Genomic DNA, 24,236 nt, shown 5'->3' on the forward strand with positions numbered 1-24,236 from the left:
ACAGAGGGTGTCTCTTGGTGCATACAATTTTTTTTTCTTTTTTTTAAGTTACAAGATTGGTGAACTCCGTTATAGTGCTGATTTTTGATCCATCAGATTACTCTCGCATTCTTAACAACCTCTTGGTGGAAGAGTAACAGCTCTTTTTTCCCGGAAGGAAATCTCTCTTGGATGTCAAACGATTAATTCGGCCGGTAGGAATGCTTCTGATTGATTGTTGTAAGAAATATCCCAGCGTTAGCCAGAATATTTGTCACTCCCGAGTTACGACAACACTTCCTCTCCATGTTCACAGCCGCCAATTTCACCACCTCACCCAAAAAAAAACACATGATCTTTCTTTTTCCACACAGAAACAGCACCAACCACGCCAATTGATAATGTTCAGTACTTAGTGCAGCAGGGAAATTACAGTGAAAATTACAGGCTCTTCCCCAGCCATCAGAAAAATAATTTCTTCAGCAAACCTCAAATATATGCTATCCATCAAAACTTACATTGTTGTACATCCCAGCACCAGGAAATTACAGTGAAGACGTGATGTTGAAAATATCTATCATACATGCCTGCCAGTATAGTTTGTGAAACTCATCATTGCTTTCACCAACACTATGATGTCTTCTCAAGAGAAGAATCTAAGCATAAGAAAGAATACCTAATAAAGTAAGCCTATTCATCATTCCCATGGGCGACACAGGAGACCACATACACTCTACCTATCTGCCAGCAATGTTGAATATACACAGGTGAAGTTTTGCAGGAACCCAGGCAACACTGGATCAAACTAGTTCTGGCTTAGAGAGTCAACCACCTTCAGGGCATTATGGATTTACATGCCGATCACACATTTCACCATTGGTAAGCTGCTGCGCTGTAATTTCAAAGGTGGCTCCTTGTGTTGATCCCCTTGCATACCATCATGTTGGCTCCTAAATCTCACAAGGTGATCCCTTGTGTCTAAATGAGAAACAGCCAGATCCCCACCAGAAAGGAGCCTCTGACCATAGAAGAGGGATGACCATATCAACATGTGACAAAATGCTATATCCAGGCAAGAGAACTTCGATCATTTGCTGCTTGCGAGCGGCCCCTCGTTGGCGTTGGTGGTCTGTTAGCATTAAGTTCCTGATATCACAAGAATGAAAAAATCAGCTCAAAAATACTCATGATTACAGAACAGTGAAAGCATCAAATCGCCAGAACAGGAAGGTTTATGCAAAGAGCAGAGCAACACCTGCATCCATGTATCCTCGATATGATGGTCTGGTGATGCTTCGGGTGAACTAATGGCAGGGGGTAACGGATGAATAAGTTTCGGAACAACCACAAGGTCTCTTCCCAGAACTAGAATTGCACCTGCATTATTTGCAGTGCCTATACACCCACCATAGAAAAGATTAGCAGAGGAAAATAACAAGAATATCAGCTGCTTAGCAAGTGACGAATCCCCTACCACAATAATTAGTAGCAGAGAAAAGAGTAATCAAATGTCCCTGAGCAAAACGTTCAAAACCATCCATCACACACTCATGTGCTCGTACTATCAACTGCAAGTCATTGTTGTTGCAGAACTCCATTACACGGTCAGGCTGCAGTAACAAGTAAATAGCATCAGAAACACAGTCCCTATCAATATTACAGCAGAAGCAAACTAACCAAATTAAAAAGTAAAAAACTAACCCCAAAAGTAACTAGGCCTGGGCCCCTAGCATTTGGTCTTAATCCTTCAACACTATCATTCTCTGTTGGATCAGACCTATATGTAAACAAAAATGGCAAAAGTATGATGCTGCTATAATGTCATTTTTATATCAGACAAAAGGCTGAAATGATGTCAAGGCATTATAGGTAGTTGAATACTGACCAAAGCAGATCCATAAGAACAATCGATCCTGCCTCCATCGTAATTGGTCGTTGAAGGTTCTCAATCTGCTCCACATGATTTATGGACCTACCAATGCCACCATGCATGCAGATAATCTTCTTCTCAATTAGTGCAGCCAAAGGGAGCCAATTAAATAGTCGATTTATGCGGTGCCAAGCCCAGATTCCATCTCGCTCTCCCTAGTCCCAGATGAAGTAAATTGATGATTTGCAACAAATTGGCTCGAGAATACAATTAAGAGGGCAAGAAAAGAAATATATATACATATATACATATATATATATATATGTATATATATATATATAGAGAGAGAGAGAGACATATATATATATTACCATTCGCTCGATGCACTCGATCCGGAAGCCAAATAGAGCATTGATATCTGCTGCCTCATGGTTCCCACGAATTAAATGTACATTATGAGGATACTCAACCTGCAAATTATCAAGCTAACGGTTTAGCTATGGTTTATGAGATGAATTATTTTTTTTCCAAGATACCTCATCTGCTAATCTAAAAAAAATGCAGCTAAAATATGCATGCATGCCAAAGCAATACCTTTAATGCTAGAAGAAGAGTAATAGTTTCCAAACTATGCTGGCCACGATCAACATAGTCTCCCAAGAAGAGGTAATCAATATAGCTGAAAATGACAGGCACCAATAAGCAAAACAAGCATAACAAATCAGCTAAAACAAGTTAACAGATACTCCCAGGCTCCCAGCTGAAAGTATGCAGCTATTTGTATTGCAATATGCCATCTTGAGTATAAATATATAAAATTATTGGCTAAGCAGAGAATCTGAGATACTTTAAGACATGCAGGCATGTTACACACGAAAGACGAAAGCATCCTCACATTTCATATCAAGTAATAAAATTATATAATAAATGATAGCAGATTATTCAGGAAAATCAACCTATGATATAAATCGAGCAAGTGATTAGAATCCCCAAGGAACCATCCAAAATATAAGGCAGAGCAACATTATGGCATTGGAATATGGCAACATTAAAAGAAGCACAGAACTATTAATTATGCTATGAAGACATACGCTATGTCCCCTGCTGTTGAAGGAGCACCATACTCATCAAACAAGCGCATAAGGTCCCCAAACTGACCATGTAAGTCGCCAAAGATCTTAACAGGAGCTTTAATGTTCAAAACACTTGGCTCGCTTGAAAATATTCTTTCAGCACTGTCACAGAGATCTGCAATTTCATTGCAATCCAAAAAGAACTGCCTGCGTACAGGAGGCTTCCAACCACGGGGTTTTAAAAGATGCACGATAACCTGGATTAGTAAAAAGGCATATCAGAACAATGAGATGAAAAATCTAGTTGGAAAACCTAGATACTAAAGAATACTCTACAAAATACTGAAAGACAGTCAAATAAACACTTAGAATTAAGGGTTTCATGTTTAATTCACTTATTCACAATACTCTTAACTCTTTTTACCAAACACAACAATTTAGTTTCCTTCATCTTAGTGTTTCAGGAAGAAGAAAAGGGACGGAATATTTTATATTATATCATTTTCCTTTTGCTTCATTTCATATCATATTTGCCTGCCAATATTGACTAAAAATACAGAATCAACTAAAAAATTTCTTTTACTAAACCAAAATGCAAAAATTTAACTGCAATGAAGTTCCTGCATGCACTCAATCTGCGGGCTCGACTACAACAATAAAGTTCACCTTTTTAGGCACACTATTGATAGACATCTGCCGATCTAGTAATTTCCTAGCTGCATTTGCACTCTCAGGGGTACCATAGCTGACTCTCCTGCCTTCATTTTCAAACTGATCAATGGAAAGCTGCCTAACCATACCACCCAAAGCACCCCCTGGCTCTGCAGCTACAACCACCTGCATGACAAAATTTAAATTTCAAGGTCCCAAAAAGCAGAAGCACTGATTAGTTTTCAGATTGTAAAGCTGGATTTACCACAACATTAAGTTATCAAATATGCTTTAAACTAGACATGGGATGAAACTTGGTAACTTGTAAATCAATCATGTGATATGAAATAAAATACAAACAAAGCTGGAAACATGTTGACACTTTCATACTGACCGCCCTGTGATGTAGCCGAACCCCAGCTGGTGTAGAATTGTTTGGGAGAGAAGTATCAGGAACTTTTATCAAGCTTGAGATTTGTTTTCCACTTGGAGTAGCCTCTGAACCACCCATGTCAGGCAATTGCTCAGCTTCACCATTAATTTGCCGGGCTTTAGCAGCAGCCAGAGTAGCACTAATTGCCTCAGCCTCTGCTGCCGAGGCTTCAACCAAATATTCTACACCTTTGCTCAGTCTCCTGCACCAAAATCAATCCTAAGTGACATATCCCAATCAATTCTAGTAAATTCCACTAGATTTTTTAAAAATAATTGAAGGAATTGGCTAATTTTCATTCAAGACCCAAAAAAATCCTGCCACAATAAGCTAAAACAAAACCAGAGCAGTCATAAGACATTCATATCCTCACTGATAGACTACCTTGGTCCCTGCAGCATGGCATTTTCAGTGCTTATGTCGGTGTACATATCCCCATTAACAGGAGGGGCAACAGGAGTACCAAGCACAACTGCACCATCAGGAACGGCTTCTGGAATAGTTTGTTTTGATCTTTCATCAGCATATGTGAATCTTCCAGGTGTTCCAGGTGATCTTCCTGCTTGTACATTGGCAGCTGCTGCAGCATGGGAAGCTGCACTTGTTGTTTCAGCAGCAGCCAGATCTTCAGCAACAAGTAGGTCATCAAGAAGCACACCTGCATCAGAAATCACTATCCATTTAACAACCAAAGCAATCAACTTATGATGGTCAACATTAACTTATCTCAAACATCTAGCATCAGAGAAAATGGATAAATTTCCAGAATAACAGAAGCGTGAGTTTTTAGAATATCAAAAATATAATGTCATTATCCACTTGCTCCACTGACGGTAGTTCCTAATGTATAAACTTCATCTTAAGAACAATAATACAATGACAACCTTACACAAATATTTTAAAAAAAAAAACAGAGAAAAGCACAAGTCAATTATGCAGGAGGTGACTTCTATTCCCTTATCTTGATCTTAAAAGATCATTTTATCCCTTCCTTCCTCACCTGCTCTTCTCCCTCCTACTTCCTAAAGAATTTGATGCGGCCATGCCTAACTGAACCCCACCAATGAATATCTCAATCTCTTCCCACTACATATGGCAAATTTTTAAATGAACAAAACCATTAAGGTGCAGGTCAAGTTGAAATTGCAGCTTTAGTAGGGGTTAGGCGCAACAAACTTACCAACAGAAAGAGCAGGGTGCACGTAGCACCTAACAATGGAGGGATAATTATGGAATTTTAATGCAAGAAGAGAATTAGACATACTTCTACATGTTCATAACACAAAACTAAAGCAGAACTGGTTTGAAATTCTCAAAATGCCATCTTACTAGGCTCATACATTATTATTAGTAAGTTTCCTTTATCATGTATTTAGTTACCCTTAGTACGAACAGGCGTGGGCACAAACTTAAGAGAAGAAGTTAAGAAGATCATTAAAAAATTTTGATATTTTAGAAAACAAACACAGAAGCAGGATCTGGAGATGGAGAGATTCTGAAGAAGGTATCACACTTCAAAATTCTGGCCATTGAGATTATGTTAACATTTGATGAAGACCATTTAAATCAGATGTAGCTGGTTAGAGAGGTCGAGTAGAGTTAAAGGCAACAAAAGTTGGTAGGAGGATTAGGCAGGTGCGGAGCCGTCAAAAGCTCAATCTGTTGTCCAAGCAACAAAGGCCCACTAATAGATCAGGTTGGTATCAGTCGAGTACATATATTTAACTACATAACCTAACCTAAACACAAACCATTCTTGCAACTGTTCTTCTCCATACCCCTTCTTAAGTAACAAATCCAGCCATATCTAATAAAATCATGCCTCTCAATCTCTCTCAAATTAACAAATCCAGCCATATCTAATAAAATCATGCCTCTCAGTCTCTCTCAATCTCCAATTCCCTCTACCTCAGCTTTTTCTCTTTCCCACTCCTCAACAATCAAACTAGGTAAAAAGCCTAACTGGTCCTATCAACTAATCTCTCCACCCTTGACAAGCACAAATACATATATGGGCTACCACAATCCATAATTAGTACTAATTGGTGCACACTATAATATTAATCTTGTGTGAATTTGACAGAAGACAAACTCAAATACTATGGCCAATCTTGCAATGTTTATTGTTGTTCAAGATAGGAGTTAAAGGAAACAAAAAAGAATGATGTGAGGTATGTTTAAAATGTTACTTTACAGAAATATTTTTTATCTTTCATGTTCCAACGAAGTCCTATTAGTAGTGGAGGTAATTGGTGATGATATAAGAGATGAATATGACTAGTAACATCATATTTAAAAATAACAGAAGGCGATCTGCTATCACTTTAAAAAGCAATTTCTGGTGTATGATACCATGACGGCAGTCACCATGAATAGGATCATGAGCATAGAATTAATTCACAATAAAGTGATATATCATTGTACGCATCTTATGTTTTGCAAAAATTTGAAAATTGATAGACATTTTCTTGAACATAATTAGCAACCAGCCCATGTGAGATAGACACTCAAAATGTGTACGACAAAAGCCAGGGTACACATCAGCTCCAATGTCTTAGATATTGATAAAACAAGTTTTGTTACAAATAAATGAGTCTTAATTCTTACCACCGCGTAACCCTCCATAAATAAAAATCAAATCACCAACTGCAGCAGCCGCATGCCGACAACGACGTGTTAGCTCAACAGAAGCATCTCCACCAGCAGCATCTGCACTGTATCTCCCTGTCCTGGGACTCGTGACTACAGATTTTGTATCACACCAGACCCCAGCAGCAGTATCCAATACTAAACAGAACAAGAATACAAAGCACCTGTGAGATATCTGTAAAGAAATTCATCATGCAAAAAGCAAAATAAAATAAGGAAGCCTTGTGAGTGTGCTAGAGAAAGATCTAAAAGGAAGCCTTGTGAGCGTGCTAGAGAAAGATTTATGTAAACATGCTAGTCATGCACCCACAAGAATCACTATTAACTGTAACATATTAATCAATGTAATAAAGAAACAGATTGCCAACTTCACTTATTGTAAACAACCATGCGGATACGTGGCTGATTCACTTACCATGCCTAATTAAAAGATTGGCAGCATTTGAAATCAATGTATAAGCACAGCCAACGCAAGAAATACTCAACAGGCACAAGTTTGAATGAATCAGTTTCTATGGTGTACCTCAATCATGACATTGTAAAATACTGTAGCAACAAACAGACCTCTTTGACTGCACACTGATAAACAATTCAACTACTGGTAGTCAACCACCATGGAAGTATTTCACAAACAAGAAAACAGCTTACTAACTTAAGGATTTCTGATATTAATTTTAACCAATAAATTAATGCACTGTGATGCTCTCATGTCAGCTGTATTATACCCTACAGCTAAGGTACCAGTACTAGTACACCCTCAGAATTGTACCATGCTGATACGAGGTACTCCATCTCACTTTGCCTTGCAGCATAACATGCATACTGCCTGTCGGTACAGTACCATACTATACCTGTAAGATACCGGTGAAGGCACTGAAACTTTAAACATTGATTTAAATCATCCATGATCATGGCTCACTCATTGTCAGAACAACATGATAAAATAACTTCATTAGTTAGCATTTAACACAGCATTTAGATTATGACTAGATTTAGTTTTCTTTAATTTTAATTGCACAGAGGGCAAGATATTAGACATTCAGTGAAATCAGGCCTGAGATTTTCGATAAAGCAAAAGCAAAGATTTTTTAAGATGATTAAAACCATAGTTTTTCCTTTTCTTTAATTAAGGAAATGTAGGTAACTTTTATCAGCAACAAGTGATACACCTACACTATGAGGATAACAGCCCTGCCTCCCAAAGAAGTTTGCATCCATAAGCCAGAAAATATTTGAACTTATTTGCTTTCATAGAAAGGTAAAAGCAAGGTTTGCCAATACCAGTCAGTACAGTACCGTATCTTACCGGTGTACTATACCGTACCAATACTGAACTAGAATACAGTGTCATACCATACTGACACTCGGTATGCCTCGTTGTTTTGTAATGTATTGCATACCGACAATGTAATAGAATGGTAGGGTCCGATACCAAGACGGCAAACCTTGGTAAAAAGTAAGAGAGACGCCCTTGATATTGTACCATGCTGCATCAAATAATATAGTTCTCATGGATGACATCCATCATTAGCCTACGAGATGTTAAATCCTGTTGCAACGAAAAAGGCTCCAATGGACGAAGTCTAAGCTCTACTAAGGGATTCTACAAGAGTTTGGGCTGTCTCTACATTGAATGGCCATCACACTAAAGGTATAGAGATCAGAATGACGAAAATTTACTAAGAACCTCCCAATCAAATGTTGATTCCTAACCAAGTAAATAGACTTACTCCTCAAAAAGATAGAAAACCAATAGAAGAACAAATCCTCCTCATGCTTTTGACAATGAATTTAAGAATGTTCGGAGTCTCGAAGATTCAGCAACCATATATTGTCTTATTCCCAACTCACTCACATCTGTATGCAGATATTAGGTAGATTGCAAGTTCATTTAACACGAACCAAAGAATTACCATGGAACAAAGAAAACTATAATATTATTTGGGGAAATCAAAATAACCAATAAAGCTCTGGAATAATATCGACTTACCTCGCCCCCTTACAATGTAGGAGGCCAGCTGACTGCTTTAGCACATACAAGAAACATGCAATTCAAAGTGATTTACTAAGGCTATGGTATAAATGATAATTAACTATCAAAAATAAATCTGAAAATGAAGGGGGGAAATCCATCTTTAGAGAGTTCCCTCCAAGGTCTGCCAAACCGATACCATGACCTGTACCGGTCAGCGAACAGGTTGATACAATATCGAACTGATATCATACCGATATACGGTATGCTTGAGCATGCCGGTTTAGTACCGTACCAACACATGGTAAGCTTAGGCGAACCAGCATGCCCAATTTATTTTTTTTTGAAGTTTTTCAAGTTTGATTAATTGGTAATCAATTTTAAAAAAACAAAATCAATGGTTTTAAGTATAATTTGATGTTTTTTAATGTTTTAATGTTTCTATAATTTCTATTATGCATTCTTTTGTTTTAAAGTGATACAAAATATAAAATGATTAGTAAAATGTTGTATGCTACAAGAAGCAATATGAAATATCCTAAATTCAACTAGTGAGATAAAAAATATAAAATAATACAATCAATTACATATATTTAAAATACAAAATATAAATCGATATCTAAAATCTCGTCGAGTGACGATGTCTCTCGTAGATATCCGGATCTTAATATAGTCAGGAGGCATATCAGCACATTCCTCTAACTAAGCAACGTTACAATTTTGTATATTCATCCCATAAGAAACACGCTTTGGATTATAAGCACTTACGGATCTCTTGCTGAAGCTCTAGCTCTGAGAGGTGTCCTCTAGCTAATAATACGGCTATGGAGAGGCCCATCCGAATATGCCAGTAGCAAAATTCGATCCGTATAATGCTTCGGATTGTGTAGGATAATAGCCACCAGAAGACGATGCCTTGGACACACCATATATATATATATATCTGTATCCATATGAGTCAGGCATTCAGTATACAACTCAAAATTTGATACGTCTATGGATTCTACTCTATATGCGAGATCATCTACATCTGCATCGTGTCCTTCTAAATGACCTCAAAGAGTTCGTCCTCTATATGCAATCGTATCCTCGCGGGCTCTACCAGATCGTGGACCGTGGTTCCTATCCTGTGTAGCATGTGTAAACTGAAACTGACTGGTGAATCGAAGACCATTTTGTGAATGCAGTTGTCTCATAAACGGTGGTCTCATGTCCACCACTCCCTCCGTGACCAGCAAATTCATGACCACTAGAACTATCCTTTAAATTAAAAATTATATTTTAAAACCATAAATTCAAAAAATATATTTTTACTTTAGAAAATACTTCTAAAAAATATGTATCACATACTACTAATTTTTTATAATTTTTGGTATTAATTATATATTTTTATTATTTTTTAAATTTAAAATATTTTTTAAATATAAATATGTCAAAAATTTAATTTGAGCTCAGATCTATGTAGAAACCTACAATGGATGCTATATATATTTTTGTAAGCCCCTGGGCATACATCAAAAGCTACTTATTTCTCAAAAAAAAATTCAAATTTAGACCTAGGCTACTATATGCATAATCGCATCAAAACTTGAATAAATAGACACCAAATTGAGCTGGAGACTAGCTTGCATGCCCCAAAATATGCTTCTAATTTTATATTTTTTAAAAATTTTGTTTTATTATTTTATTTTTTAATTTAAAGTATATTTTTAATTTTAAAAAATTATATATAATCTGAAAATTAAAAAATTTTATGTCATCGTGTGGATCATCTATAGATATAAAACATATCATAAAATCAAGCCAAAATTAAAAATTTTGGCATGATTTCTCTTTATTTTGCAAATTTTAAGATATTTTTTGGCGTCCAATCAAGATAGGAGAGAGGAAGCATACCTATTTAGAGTTGAATCCTCCTTTAATCGTGCTAAATCAACGTATTTCTCATCATAAAAAAAAGAGAGTATTCAGATAGGTTGAGAAGGCTTGAGAAATTTCTCGAGCTTTTCCAACCAGTCTTTAAAACAAAAGGAGAGGGGAGGGAGAGTCGGTTCGGAACCGGCCCGACTCGGTATGAATCGGACAATTCACAACAGTTCCGCACGGAACCGACCGAGTCCAAACGATTCGCAACCGATCCAGCCAGTTCTGGTCAGTTTCGACCGGTTCCTATCGATTTCGGACCGATTCCAGCTGGTCCAGAGCTGGTTGCGAAAAAAGCAGGTGAACCGACTCAGACCCCCACCGGGTCGGCTTGGTACGGGCCGAACCTAAGAGCCAGTTTCAAAAAAATAGGTGAACCGACCTAGACCCCACCGAGTAGACTTGGTACGGGCCGAACCGGATGATTCAGCACGGTTCGACGGACCTTGGTTCCTTTAACCACCTTCATCTCCATTTTAGTAGATTTAGAATAAAGGCATAACATTAGCATGAGAATCGCCACCTTAGACATGCCTCACACCAATAAAATTGCATAGAACTTTCATTTATAAAAGCCATGGATTCAAAAACCACCAAGATAGGATGGATCAAACTGTTTAGACATGAAACCAGCACTAGTATAGGTGTTGGGACAACGAAATTGTGTATTGAAATGTACCGACTGTACTGGTGCATCTCGGTATGTACAGATGCCGTATCTGTGCATACAAATGTGTACCAATGGTACCATACCAACTGTACCGAATATGACAATTTTTTTATTTTTTGAAGCTATCAATTTTGGTCAAGGCTCGCCATACCAATGCATGTCATCCCATGCTAGGCATACTGCATAGTACCAGTACTGAACTGAGACATGATATGGGGGTATATCGGCGATAGTCTCGGGACATCAAACCGACCCCGTACCGGAGGTACCGTACAATACTGGTACCGCACTGAGCTCGATACACCGAATTGACCCCATATAGGGCATATCAACACTGTACCAGTATGGTACCAATACAGGATCCGATACCAAAACTACGAACCTTGGTATTGGTAAGTACCATCAGTACTAGTATCATACCATTTCGATGAAAAATGCTACAAAGTTCAATATTGGAATTAATTGAGGGTTGTACTTCAACACTCAATGCCAAGATCTACATGTTGAACTAGTACATAGATCAGATAAGTACCTCTTCTTGTTCATCTAATAAGAACCAATGAACGTATTGCCTTAACACTAAGAACAAAAATAATACTGCCCAAACCACAAGGCAACCATTAGAATATCTCAGAGTTCTCACCAATGAATGACAACATAGTACCTACATCAAGTTAACATAAAAATCCAATTCTTGGGTTGGTCTATCATTTTTGAGAGAGAGATGTAGAACCACCCATACTATAATTAGCTAGGCCCACATTTTTTGGCAAGGCACCACCAAAGAACCAAAACCAAATACTTGGGTGGGGTTGGCCAATCTAACTATCCATCTTCAACACAACCTTAGACATAAAAAACTACCTGCAATGCTTGAAGAGTCTTCTACCATGCGCCCACCACCAAGAGCCCCTCCAGATACATGAAGTCGTGCATTGACAAAAACCTACAACAATATGATGTTAACAATAATTAAACGAATATGACAAAATTTATTGATAGAAATGTAATGTGGGATATGAGCCGTACAGCTGCATGTTGGTATCTAGGGGATGGAGAGACACCAGGAGCAATAGCCCACTCCCAACGTCCATCCCTATGTTTGGCAAGACCATACGCACTTGACAGAGGCTACATAAGCAAGTTAAAAAAGGATAATCATGTGAATCAGTAACCATAATTTTTTAAAGAGGGACTCGAGAAAGATAATATTTAGTCAACATAGTCATTCAGAAATATCAATATATACATTAAATATACCACAATGGATAATAATGGATACAGGTCTTTTGCAAACAAGCAGCAAGGCTTATTTAAATATAGTATAGGTAGTTCATTGTCATGATGGAGGTGTGTGGCCAACAAATAAACACCGCAAGATTGCTTTTTGTTGCTTATGATGTTTCTTCAAATGATAGCATCCAATGAGATCTTCTACAAATGCATCAGTTCAAAAAACTTTAAGGCTTTTAACTCATTACTCAGATAGAGAATTATTTTGCTTTCACATTTTGCAACATGAAGCCATGCCAACTGGAAGATTTACCTCTCACTCAGCCTACTAGCACCTTTACACATTCACCTGATTAAAATAAGAATAATATCTTGATAGCTCACAGACAAGGGCATGAGTTTAAAACTGCATTTCTTTATTTTGCAACAACATTGTTGTTGACCACCTCTAGCACCCTAAACTGCTGAGATATGTATAGGAACTATAAAATGAACAAGAAAAAAGAGACATAGGGAACATGGAAATCAAATGCGGAACTGTGACTGAGGAACATGCTCTCTAATTTGATGGCTTAATTTAGCTAGAAAACATACTTCTTTTTTATTTTGGTTGTCATATTTTGGCATAATTAATGATGGGCTTTCATTAATTCAATTATCAACTAAAAAATGTCGAGAAGAATAATATAGGATTTGCCCCTTAATTATTATTATTTTCTAGGCACTATACAAATGCTTAACTCTGACAAGTGATTATAGATGTGTCAAATATACACATACGAACACAAACTTATCATATCCAAGTGTTATGTGATTGATTCCTTTTTCAAGGGATTCTGGAGAAACAACACCCTATTCCAATGCCCAACATAGACACCCATGCCTATGCCCAAGCAATATAGTCCATACATCACAAACACAAAGGTCCTCCACAAAGCAAAAGGAAGATACCTTGTGCACTGCAAGGAAAAGCCGGACTCAGATGCCCCATATCCATCGTTGTTAACCCACTTCATCCTCCATCAGTGTACGACAATCAACTAGCATCAATGGGAAAATAATCCTTGCTATGCTACAACTTTCATATGATTAATAACCTTCATTTCCCAGCAGTTTAGATAAAGCGGAAAAGCTGGAATCCAAATTGCCCCTTTAAGACCCTCTCACACCCTCAGGTCTCAATGGAAGAAGGTCAACAGGTCCTAACAACATGAAACTTAATTCCATATCTACAACTGCAACAATAGATGTGTATCAAGTTATCTTTAAAAGTACAACAATATACCACCATACTTTCCCCACATACACAAGGGAAATCTAGTCCTTTCATAGAAGAACAGCATACTGAACTTACAGAGCAATAAGTTAGGCTATTAGTTAAAGTTATAGCTTGCATGTAAAATGTTAAAGAAATGGTAACAATCAAATCAAGGCCCAATATTCTAAGGGACTTGTTACACTATCCTGAAAAGCGGTGCAATACTAATAAAATGCCAACTCCTAAACAGTCAAATATGCAGATTAATATTGGAATAAGTCTCGTATACCACAGCATGTTATTAACATTAATGATTATCAATGTCATTTTGTTGCTTTACACTATTGATAAAGAACACCTTTTGATACAGTTATCATTCTCTAAAGCAATTTTTGACTTACCACACTATTTGCATCCCTCCCTCCACATAGCAGAAGAAGACCGTCAGAGCGCGCACTTGCAGTTGCATACCTGAAAACAAACAGCAAGTAATGAGTTTAATCAGGAGGACAACTAAGCACATTAGAGAAGTTCAGTAACCATAAATTAAAACATTAACAATCTAAAGATAATACAAAACTTGTTAAAAAAGGTTATTACAAGTAACAAACTATCTGCTGTAGTCAAGTGTGGCATGGAATCATGTTCATTTCACAACAAAATACCTGATATAGTTAGAAGGCATTCTATTTAAGCATTACACACTAGAATCATGTTCATTTCATAGAAGCATTAATATCATTTATCAGCTCAATTTGCACCTTCAAAACCAGTGTTGATGACGTGTTGTTCAATTTCAAAAGTAATATTTGTGTCATGATCAAATTAATATTCCCAAGCAGTTGCATCATGCCATCATAGAAAACAATATAAACAGATTCCAATGATCTATAGCTATTGTAGAAGCGAAGAAGAATATCTCTTTTCACTTATATTAGTTTGGTTGCACTTCCTTGTCCTGCTAGGCAGGCAGTTGATTTTCCCCACTTTCTGCCATGCCTCTTCTTCAGTGTCAATGTCATCCTATTAAGCATGGTAATAATTATCGCAGATGGAGGTCAACATGACTATTAGATTATTGTTTTATCCTTTTTCATTTTCTGTTGTTTCAGATGCAGCAAGCAAGACAGCATGAGATAGATAGAGGCAACATTTAACACCTTATTTGGAAGCTTCTTTCGTAGAACATAAAAAGGAAAAAACCATATCAAAGGTCCAGCTCAAATCCCATGATTATCTATTGGACCATCAACTAGCACTTAGCACGTGTGGGAATTCAAGGGACTACATAATGGATAGATATAAACCAATGAGTCAAAGAAATATTTGGGTACAAGAGAAATTAATGATTATAAATTTGTGATGTTATCACATGTTTTGCATGATTGATTCAAGCAGGTGGAATATTTGATAAATGATTGTAAAGCTGCGGTCCACTGAAATTTTGAATTTCTTTTTTTCTGACAAACTAGTAGAAGATTTTAATCTGTTGGCCAGTAAACAAATTGGATACATATATAAATCTAATCATTTTTTGAGCATGTAAACAAGTTATGGGTCAACTAACAAAGAAAGAGAGAGGAAGGTGGGCGCATTCGCCCAGGCTATCAGGGTTGCCGCAGTTTCCAGGGTCACTATGGGAACAGGGGTCATGGAGATGCATGAGGCATCGAAGATGCTGAGCTAGAGAGGGACACAAGCTGTAAGGATTATGGGGTCCAGTCCATGACATCCATCAGATGTTTTAGTACTTCAAAGACTGAGGTCTCCTGCCACTAGAAAGAGGGAGACAAGAGGAAGGAGAGGGAGAAGAGAGGAAAGGAGATGCGGAGAGGGGAGCGCAGGAAGATGAAAGGAGGCAGAGAGAAGGGAAGGAGATAAGATGCGGGAAAGGGACGTGAGAGGAAGAAAAATGAGGACGATGGCAGGGAAGGGAAAGAGATAACAGAAGCATAGCAATTAGATATGTAATGGGTTTTAAGCAATAAAACAGGGTTTTAATCATGGCCATCCATTTTAAATGAATGGATGGCCAGGATTTGTTATTAAAGATTTTATGTACTGTATATAAACACACATCATATATGCCATGTGTGCAATTTACCTGCTCATGCTTCCAGCCAGGCTACTATCTCCACAAATGTGACCCAAATTTTTAGTTTTGGCCTTGATTTTTAGATCTGGCCCCGAACATCATCAACCTCTTTTCCTTCTTTTACTTCCATACTCATTATTTCTCTCCATATTTCAATTTCAGTCTTGATTGCATGATTTTTTTCCATACTTGATCTAAACCATCAAAGTCCTCTTTTCTTCTCTCTTCTTTTACTTTTAGACTTGTTATTTCCCTTCAAAATGCAAATTCAATCTCATAACTTGATCTAAAAACAATGCTCCCTTCTATGCATTCAATTAGTTATTTTTAAGAGAAAATTACCAAACATCCCTCAATTTAAAGCCAGTTTCACTTAAACCCTTACCTCTTGTTTAAAAATTTTCAATTAGATCCGTTAGGTCATTAAGTGATGCAATGTGGTCTTGGGCCCCGCCAAACACCCAACACTGTTAAGATGGTGTCTAGAATGACAAAATTATCCTTGACCTACACTCTCCGATGCCTATGGTTTGGTTTGGGACTCAAGTAGAGCCCCACCTATCTCAGGAGGAGACAGCAAAAGGATCAGCCTTGGGAGAAGTGATGAAGGAGGCACTCTTGGAGATGCTGAAGCTGTGGGCGAGGTTAAGGGAGGAAAGGATAGAGAAGGAGGTAGGGGGCGTCTCCAGGTCTTAATCAACAGCTATAGAGACATCGAAGGAGAACTCCAAGATTTGCAGCAAGAGCAAGGGCATCTCTGTCTCCATGATGGTGATAGAAAAGAGTAGTGGAGGGGGACGCAGAGGAGGTAGAGGTCAGGGCTCAGGCCGTAAGAGCGAGAGAGGAGAGATCCTCGATGAAGTTCCAGAGGAAGTGCTCTATTTCTAGCGAGATTCCATGCAACAAAGAAGGGGGTGCTGGCTGCAACAATGAGAGGTCCATCCATGGCAACCTAGACTTCAAATCGGGCAAATCAATCTGAGCCGACATAGAGCTGAGGGCAGTGGCTACTGGTTCCAGGTCAACAACAACTCCCATGTGCCAACAGCATCCATCGCCATTCCAAGAAAAGAAACACCTACCATGTCATGATCGAGATCTTCAGCTCGTACCATGCTGATGTTGAGTTCTAGTATACAAACCCACTTCTTTCCTCATTCAAAGTGGCAGTTTCTGCTAGTTATACGCAACCATAGATCTAAAGTTCATCAACGAATACATTCTGTTCGTCGTAATCTACCTAGCTTGAACAACCTCTAATTATGGTCCTTGATGACTACCATCGATGCACTCACCATCTTGTATTATGACCTTGATATAACACCATTCTTGGGGCTATTACTGGATAGGCAGCCACATGAAATCGGGCTTGTGGTGAAGGACAACCAACCTTACTAGCTACTGAGTAGAAACCTCCATTTATGGGCGGATGCATGGTCCCACATAATGGAAGTTGGGCTGGTGGACTGCTCGGCACCATAGCTCAAAATTTACCAGCATGCCAAGAGGCTAAACTAGGACGAGCGGTCGAAGGTGGACATTGAGGAGTTGATCTAGTTCTCTCGGTGGGTGAGCTCATTGAAGGGGAACATCACCACCATGGTGCGACAAAAGGTGAAGTTCAAGAGCCGGGTGGAGGTCTCGAATCAAGGGCAATGAAATAGGTGGTGATGATCAACAAGGAAAGAACCACAATGAGGTTGGACAAGGGGGGCACTAGGCATTAGGAAAGGTCCAGCTCTTCATTGAGGCACTGCTCTAGTGTAGACATCGAGTGTGAATAGGGTTGGTGAGATGTGTTTCAAAAGACAAGGTTATACAACCAGATACAAGAGATTCGAGAATTGAAAGAGAACATGGCATCGAGCAGAAGCAATTTGACAGACCGCCAAGAAGTGGAGCGGTCTATGCTAGTTAATAACCTGGTTGTCAAGTCTTTGGTCAAGATCCTAGAGTCCAAGTTCAACCTCGGCGATCCAATGGAGTGGGGTTGCCTTCTACTTTGTGGAGACCCTATATAACCACCTCTTCGTCACTACCGAAGGTCCTCATCAAAAGGATCCCTCCTCATCGCCGCCATCCACCACCTTCTACAATTTCTCACCAGAGGACTTCCTCCTCTACTACAAAGCCCTCAACAATGCATGCCCCACCTCAAAGTTTGCCCACCTCATGGCAAACCAAGCGATCCTAAAGGCTACCGAGTTAATGTCCCTAGATCCAAGGACCATGTCGATAGTGGTGACAAGATCAAAGGAAGCTAACTGTGATTAGGTAATTTTAGTTCTGAAGTTATCAAAGGCATTTTAGCCCTAAATATATCAAGTGACCATCATATGATGCGATCCCGAACTCAGGTAAACGAAGATGGATAGAGAGACGACATTGCATCAGTTAATAAACTTTAAGAGATCTAATTGAAAATTTTTAAACAAGAGGGGGCAAGGTATGCCAAACCGGTACCGGTCGACGTACCGGTCGGCTACCGGATCGGTTCGAACCAAATTGAACTAGTACCAAACCGGTACCTTGGTTCGTCGTGGCCATAGTGTGCCACAACACATCCGCATTGTGGTCAAATCAAGCTTCCACGCTGTGGGAAAAAAAATGAACTGGGTTCGCACCGATTCCTAGCCGAACCGGCCGGTTTCGGCCCAGTAACACTGTAGTTTTGGCCCCATAGGGCTGGAACCATTTTGTATAGCCGAACCAGACTGGTCGACACCCGTACCGGTTCGGTACGTGCTGAACCGGCTGGTACGTGCCAGTTCAGCATACTTTGAGAAGGGGGTTAAGCAAAAGTCATGTTAAGTTGAGGGGGTGTATATATAATTTTTCCTATTTTTTATTTCAATCTAGTTTGGAGTTCAATTTTAATTTGAATGTTTCCATATAGATCCAAGCTGTAGCACTATACTCATTTGTAATGTCTTTTTTGGGTAAACCCGAAATCTCAAATAATATATGTACAGAGACATCCTCTAAAATCGAAAGTAAGAAGTTCCTTAAGAAATGGAGGAGAAGAAGGGGGAAGTCAAGCAATGCTGACCAAACTGATCGATGACATAGTTGGCCATCCAATCAGTTAGGTTATTGCCTTCATGGTAAATATGGCTAGGCTTAAAATGATCATGCTGAGTGCTTAGCTGAAGGATGTCCAATGTTAAGGAGGCAGATGGATGCATGGAGATCCAAGAACAATCACTTGCCAATCACCTTCCATCCAGACATGCAAGGCCCTGAGTTCAGGAATAATAAAGATGAGACCTTCTTAAGTAGCTCAGAGCTCAGCCACAGGCACTATCATATGAGTTAGATGGCAACCGCCGACAGTAAGGAGAGTGACTTCAATTAAATATTGTATTATGCTTCCAAGGTTGCACTTTGTGTTGCATAAGTCCTTTTCAGAGTTCTATAATAAAAAAAGTGCTTTTTGAGAATAAGAAAAGTGCTTTTTGAGAAACCTTAGTATTTGATAACATCCTTTGAGAAGCATTTCTATAAGAAGAATAAGTCAAAAGGTGACTTTTAGGAGAAGCTAAGAAAAGTAGGTTCTGGCATCTCCTCTCATGAGTTTGTTCCTTGATTTTCAAATATGATAAGCACACCCACAAAATGTAATTCTACAATAATGCGATCGCCAAAAGGCAAATATCCAAAAAAGTAAAGCTTGTTTAAGCACTTTATATGAAAATGCTTCTTGAAAATAATCTTCTAAAAAGTACAAGCAACACCAAACACACCCTTAAAATCTGACCACAGTATTGTTGAATTAGAGCCCATGAAATGTGGATAGAAGTAACATGTGCCGACAAAACACTCTGAGGTTAAAAAATAACGAGTTTACCTAAATAAATGAAGGGCTCCACAAGCTCAAAGAGGTTTACCAGTCACCAGGCATAGAGAGAAGTGAGAGAGCTCAATAAAACAAAGACCACATTAAAAAATAAAGCAAAAGTGACAAGTGCATTCATCTTTTGGATTCATTAAGGGGAACAACTAAAACAAGTAGGTATGGTTTGCAACCTAAATTTGGTATTAAACAATATACAAAACAATCAGTAGACAGGGAAAAATAATATGTTTGAGGCTTTGAGCTGTCCAAATGGAACTGGGCATCCTAGTTTTATGCTTCATAAAGAACTAGAAAATGTGGAAATGTTACTACTCTCATTCTCTACTATGACCGAACAAAGTTAGATATGCAAGACATCACAAACAAAGATGGAAGTGGAACTTTAGGAGTATATTTTTCTTAGACCTCTTTTAGTACCTAGTATCAATTGTTCAAGGACAGCAAAACCCTACTTGTTTGGGCAAGAAGAGAGTTTTGACTACATGGTGCCAAAGTCAGACTCAAAAGGGTTAACACTAATGAATAAACTTGGTGCCCCTCTTCCCAAGAGATGAAGAGATGAAGCATTCTTAAAACATTAGCCCCGATCCCTAAAAAATAGTACAAAATATTTTCCTATAGTATATCTATGTATAACAATTAAAACATCCAAACTTTCAAAAAGCCATTGCTAGTAAAAAAGAAATCGACAAAAGGTACATGAATAGTTTAAAATGCTTTACAAGAATGGTGGTACTGGTAAAAAACTAGAAAGGGAAATTACACATTGATTGACATTGTAGACAATATTTTAGTTATATACATAAGTCAAATGACAGCCCTAGTCCATGAAATCATGAATGTCAATGATCAATAATGATAGCGTAAACCAAGAATGGCAAGTTGAACTACCATGAATCACATAAGAAAAGATGTTCTATTTCTGAGCATGGTGAGAGTAGTTTCTCCAATTCATGAGAAAAACTACCACTAGATATAGAACTGAAAAAAACTGAAAAGAACATAGAGACAAGCTACATGCCATGAATTAACAAACAGTGTGAGAACCATAATGCTACAATCACCTTTCAAGACTATATAAATTAAATTTCAGAAATGAAAAATCCTAAACAAGAAAATATAACAAAAGGCATCAAAACTGTTGTTACTAATTGTAATCCATGATCCAGATCTTATGATCAGGACAGAAATAGCTTTATATAGTCAAGTTCACATCCTGGAAACAGGATCTTTCAGAATCATAAGATCTAGATCCACATAATGGGTCATAAAATCCAACTTGATCATGTAATATACATATTAAATCACATAAAATACCTTAGAATTACTTATCACTAATAACCCTAAAGTGCACAAAATTAGCAAACCAAGCAGGTTTTTAGCAGCTAAAACGTAGGGGGAGAAAAGGGATTTTGGACTCTGTGGAGTTAAAAGTAAGAAGCAAATATCTGTAATTTTTATCCATCAATTAGAATTTAATTTATTTTTCTAAACTATTGTACCCAAAAAGATAATTGAATTAATATATTTGGAATGATGGCCTACAAGCATCTTGAATAACTGGAAATGATGTTTGTTTTATTAGGTCATTAGGCATGTTAAATATGGATTTATTATGGTGGAAATAGACTTACTACATGAATGGCTTTTTATTCTTAATTAAGCTTAATTTTTACATTTCTTTTATATTTTAAAATTTTGAAAGGAAATCAAAAAAAAAAATCTCATAATCGGGATTCGATCCACGATCCAATTTGACCCCCTCTATAATCTATGATCCAATCCCCATCTTAACAATATTGATCATAACAGGACATAGCTGGACCAACATACATAATTTGCATGATAAGCTGATAAATATATCCATCACATAGCTTTAGGAATCCTAACACAACTGTCAATATTAATTGAACAACAGATAAATTAGAAATAAACTTTTAAAGAGGCATGCATTCTTTAAATAATAAAGAAAGACCTTAAATAAGCAATACTGCCATGTTTGGCCATCATGAGCTGACATTGCTAGAGATAGCAGAAAGGAATGAAAGTTTGTTTGTGTCATTATGCTGGCAGTACAGAATTATCAACAAGAGGCCATGCACATAGACTAAAATGCCACAGTACCTTCTTAATGAACTGCATGATCATGGAACTAAATAATATGAAAAGACATTTATCTTATTGGAGAGAAACTGTTATTAAGAATACTCACATGCACGGAGGTGGGCCTTCACCTTCTGGTTCCAACTTCCTCCATTCGTAAGGCTTGGCAGCAGTGTCTAGGGCCCAAACATCAGCTAAAGGCCGCTTCCCTGAAGATATAGTTTAAACCTTATAAACTCATTTACATTAGCAGGAAATGCTGAAAAACATCTAAATTTTGTTGGCAACAATGACATGCTCATATATATATATGAACAAAGAAGTAGAAAAAGGAAATAGCTTACCATCATTTCCACCAATAGCTAATAGAAATCTTTGCCCCACCAAAGCCATCACATGTCCGTAACGTGGTCCAGGGCCAGGTCCTTGGACAACAACCCTGCATTTATGCATAAAGTACCGGAACATTGATTAATATAGTGATAACATAGTAATAAGCAATCAGGTTGCTTAGATATGATCATAACCTATGCCACCGTGGTCGCTGTTGTGTTAAATCCAGAACATGAAGATCCTCCGCAGACAAACCAGCAGGGCCAATTCCACCCTGATTGTATCGCAAAGAGATCCAAAAAAAAAAAAAATTGTGTCCAAACTTAACATAACAAACAAATCTTTCCAAGGTTATTAGCTATGCAAATACCTGAATTACCACCATCGTGCCCACAGCAGTTGCAGCATGTGCAGCCCTTGGGGACGGTGGTTCCCCCAGTGGTGTCAGCCTGAAAACATATGATAGCACTATCATCTCATTGCGGAAGTGGATGTCAAATGTTTAACCATATAGTTCATTAAAGGAGTTTGGAAGATGTTAGTTAGATCCTTATAGTTTTGTTCTGCTAACAGAAGTTGCTTCCAGCCAAACAAAACTCAAAAACATGATGTAAAACACACTATATATGAAAATAAAGTCACATCCCGCCATACGAGTCTTATATCATCTGTCATTTATCTACGTGAACTAGCATCAAGTATAAGCTGATGCTTCATGGTGCTCTATATATCAACAAGTAATCAGCTTTTATGAGGTTACCTTGTCCATTTATTTGACAACACATCGTAACAATGGACGTCAGCAGTTGCACCTGCGAGACCTGAAGCACAGAAAATACAACAGTTGGACGACAAAACAGCACATGAGTAGAAACTCTCAAACCAATTAGCACGGCAGAGCACTTGTATACGCCAAAGATCGAATTTTTAGTCCAATCGCACAGCTCTATGTTCTCCTATCTCACCATTCCCTAATTTTTTGATGAATACTGAGCAGAGGGTCCTCAGAATTTAATCTTCACAGCAACATATCAAGGCAAGAAAAGCAAAATATCTTCTTTGAATCTTTCTAATAGACGAGTATAATTAGGGTTTCATAAAAGGAGGACAACTGGAGGGTTAGAGAGAGAGAGCACATACGGATGCCAGCGCTCCCGGCGGAGGACGGCGGGGCGGCGGAATTGCCCTCGAGGGCGGTAGCGCCGCCGAAGAGAATAAGCCTCGGCCCGATGTACCCGGGCGTGCCCTCCTCCCCAACAGCAGCCACGGCGGTGAGCGTGTGCCCGCACCGGCACCCCGGCCCGTCCTCCTTCTTCTCGATGATCGCGTTCACCACCGAGTAGGTCGGCGCGGGACGGGGCCCGCCGGCGGCGGCGGCGGCAGCGGGCTGCTGCTGCTGCGACGGCGGCCCCTGCGGAGGAACCGGCGCCGGCGAGGAGGCGGCGGACTCTGAGGGGCCGTCATGGTGGTTGTCCGCGGACGTATCGTGGTCGGATTCCGTCGACATGGAAGCGTCCACTTCCATGGTCGCAGTCGGGTAGATCGGAGTGGGGGTTCCGCGGCGGCCTACCGGGGCGATGCGGGCCGAGCATTCCACATCGAGGAGCCCTACCGCCCGATTTATAGATAAAATCGGCCGGAATTCATCTCAGCCGCCGCGGCGGGGGCCGGAATTGATCGAATCTCTCGGCCGTATCGTCGCCGTGTCGGAATGGAAAAAGGAACGAATTATGAGAGTGAGAAAGAGAGAGATCCCCTTTATTTTTCTTTTATTTCCCTCTTCCGACCTCCGTGAACAAATCCCACGTCGCTCGCGCGAGCGGAGGAGGAGAGAGGAATAGAGATAGAAATGGAAATGGAAATAAAATTCGAGGAGGAGAAATTAAATTAGGAAAGGGAAGAAAGAGAGAAGAAACGGAGGAGAGAGAAAAATAGAGATGGAGAATAGAGACACAGATAAACTAATGCCTTGCTCGTCTCCCTTGTTTATTTTTGATTATTTTATTTTTTTCTTTCTATTTTTCTTGCTATTTATGGCCTCAGCTTTCTCTCTCAATTTCTGTCTTTCCGCCGAGGAATAAACGGGAGAAAATCTCCAAGAGAGGAGAGATAGTGAGAGAGAGAGAGACACACAGGGG

The 24,236-nt window shown here is 38.8% G+C and overlaps 1 protein-coding gene across 2 annotated transcripts; it reads right to left on the reverse strand.

Moving 5' to 3' along the window:
- Positions 1-408: 408 nt before the first annotated feature.
- Positions 409-24,236, reverse strand: LOC103722488 (serine/threonine-protein phosphatase BSL3-like). 2 transcript variants are annotated; one of them, XM_008813064.4, is made up of 21 exons: positions 23,239-24,236; positions 22,859-22,919; positions 22,469-22,547; positions 22,293-22,372; positions 22,110-22,204; positions 21,875-21,974; positions 14,113-14,182; positions 12,250-12,351; positions 12,085-12,166; positions 6,614-6,793; positions 4,391-4,664; positions 3,968-4,205; positions 3,589-3,759; positions 2,941-3,179; positions 2,444-2,528; positions 2,221-2,319; positions 1,865-2,064; positions 1,681-1,756; positions 1,454-1,589; positions 1,235-1,374; positions 409-1,125 (listed from the first exon to the last, which is right to left on the reverse strand). In XM_008813064.4, the coding sequence occupies exons 1-21, from the start codon at positions 23,621-23,623 to the stop codon at positions 1,042-1,044; spliced, it is 2,976 nt and encodes a 991-aa protein (XP_008811286.2). In that variant the 5' UTR covers positions 23,624-24,236; the 3' UTR covers positions 409-1,041. The 2 variants fall into 2 exon arrangements, with proteins under 2 accessions (XP_008811286.2, XP_008811284.2); XM_008813062.4 differs by having other exon boundaries at positions 3,968-4,208; positions 23,239-24,235.

This window comes from Phoenix dactylifera, chromosome 11 (assembly GCF_009389715.1).
Source record: "Phoenix dactylifera cultivar Barhee BC4 chromosome 11, palm_55x_up_171113_PBpolish2nd_filt_p, whole genome shotgun sequence".
Classification (NCBI taxonomy): domain Eukaryota; kingdom Viridiplantae; phylum Streptophyta; class Magnoliopsida; order Arecales; family Arecaceae; genus Phoenix; species Phoenix dactylifera.

What these genes read in the sequence shown, in the direction of transcription:
- LOC103722488 (XM_008813062.4), bottom strand. Translation starts at nt 23,623, where the DNA reads ATGGAAGTGGACGCTTCCATGTCGACGGAATCCGACCACGATACGTCC. An exon ending in AGCTATTGGTGGAAATGATG is followed by an intron (nt 21,975 to 22,109) that starts GTAAGCTATTTC and finishes CTATATCTTCAG; the next exon opens with GGAAGCGGCCTTTAGCTGAT. An exon ending in CTCTGCTACTAATTATTGTG is followed by an intron (nt 1,375 to 1,453) that starts GTAGGGGATTCG and finishes GTGGGTGTATAG; the next exon opens with GCACTGCAAATAATGCAGGT.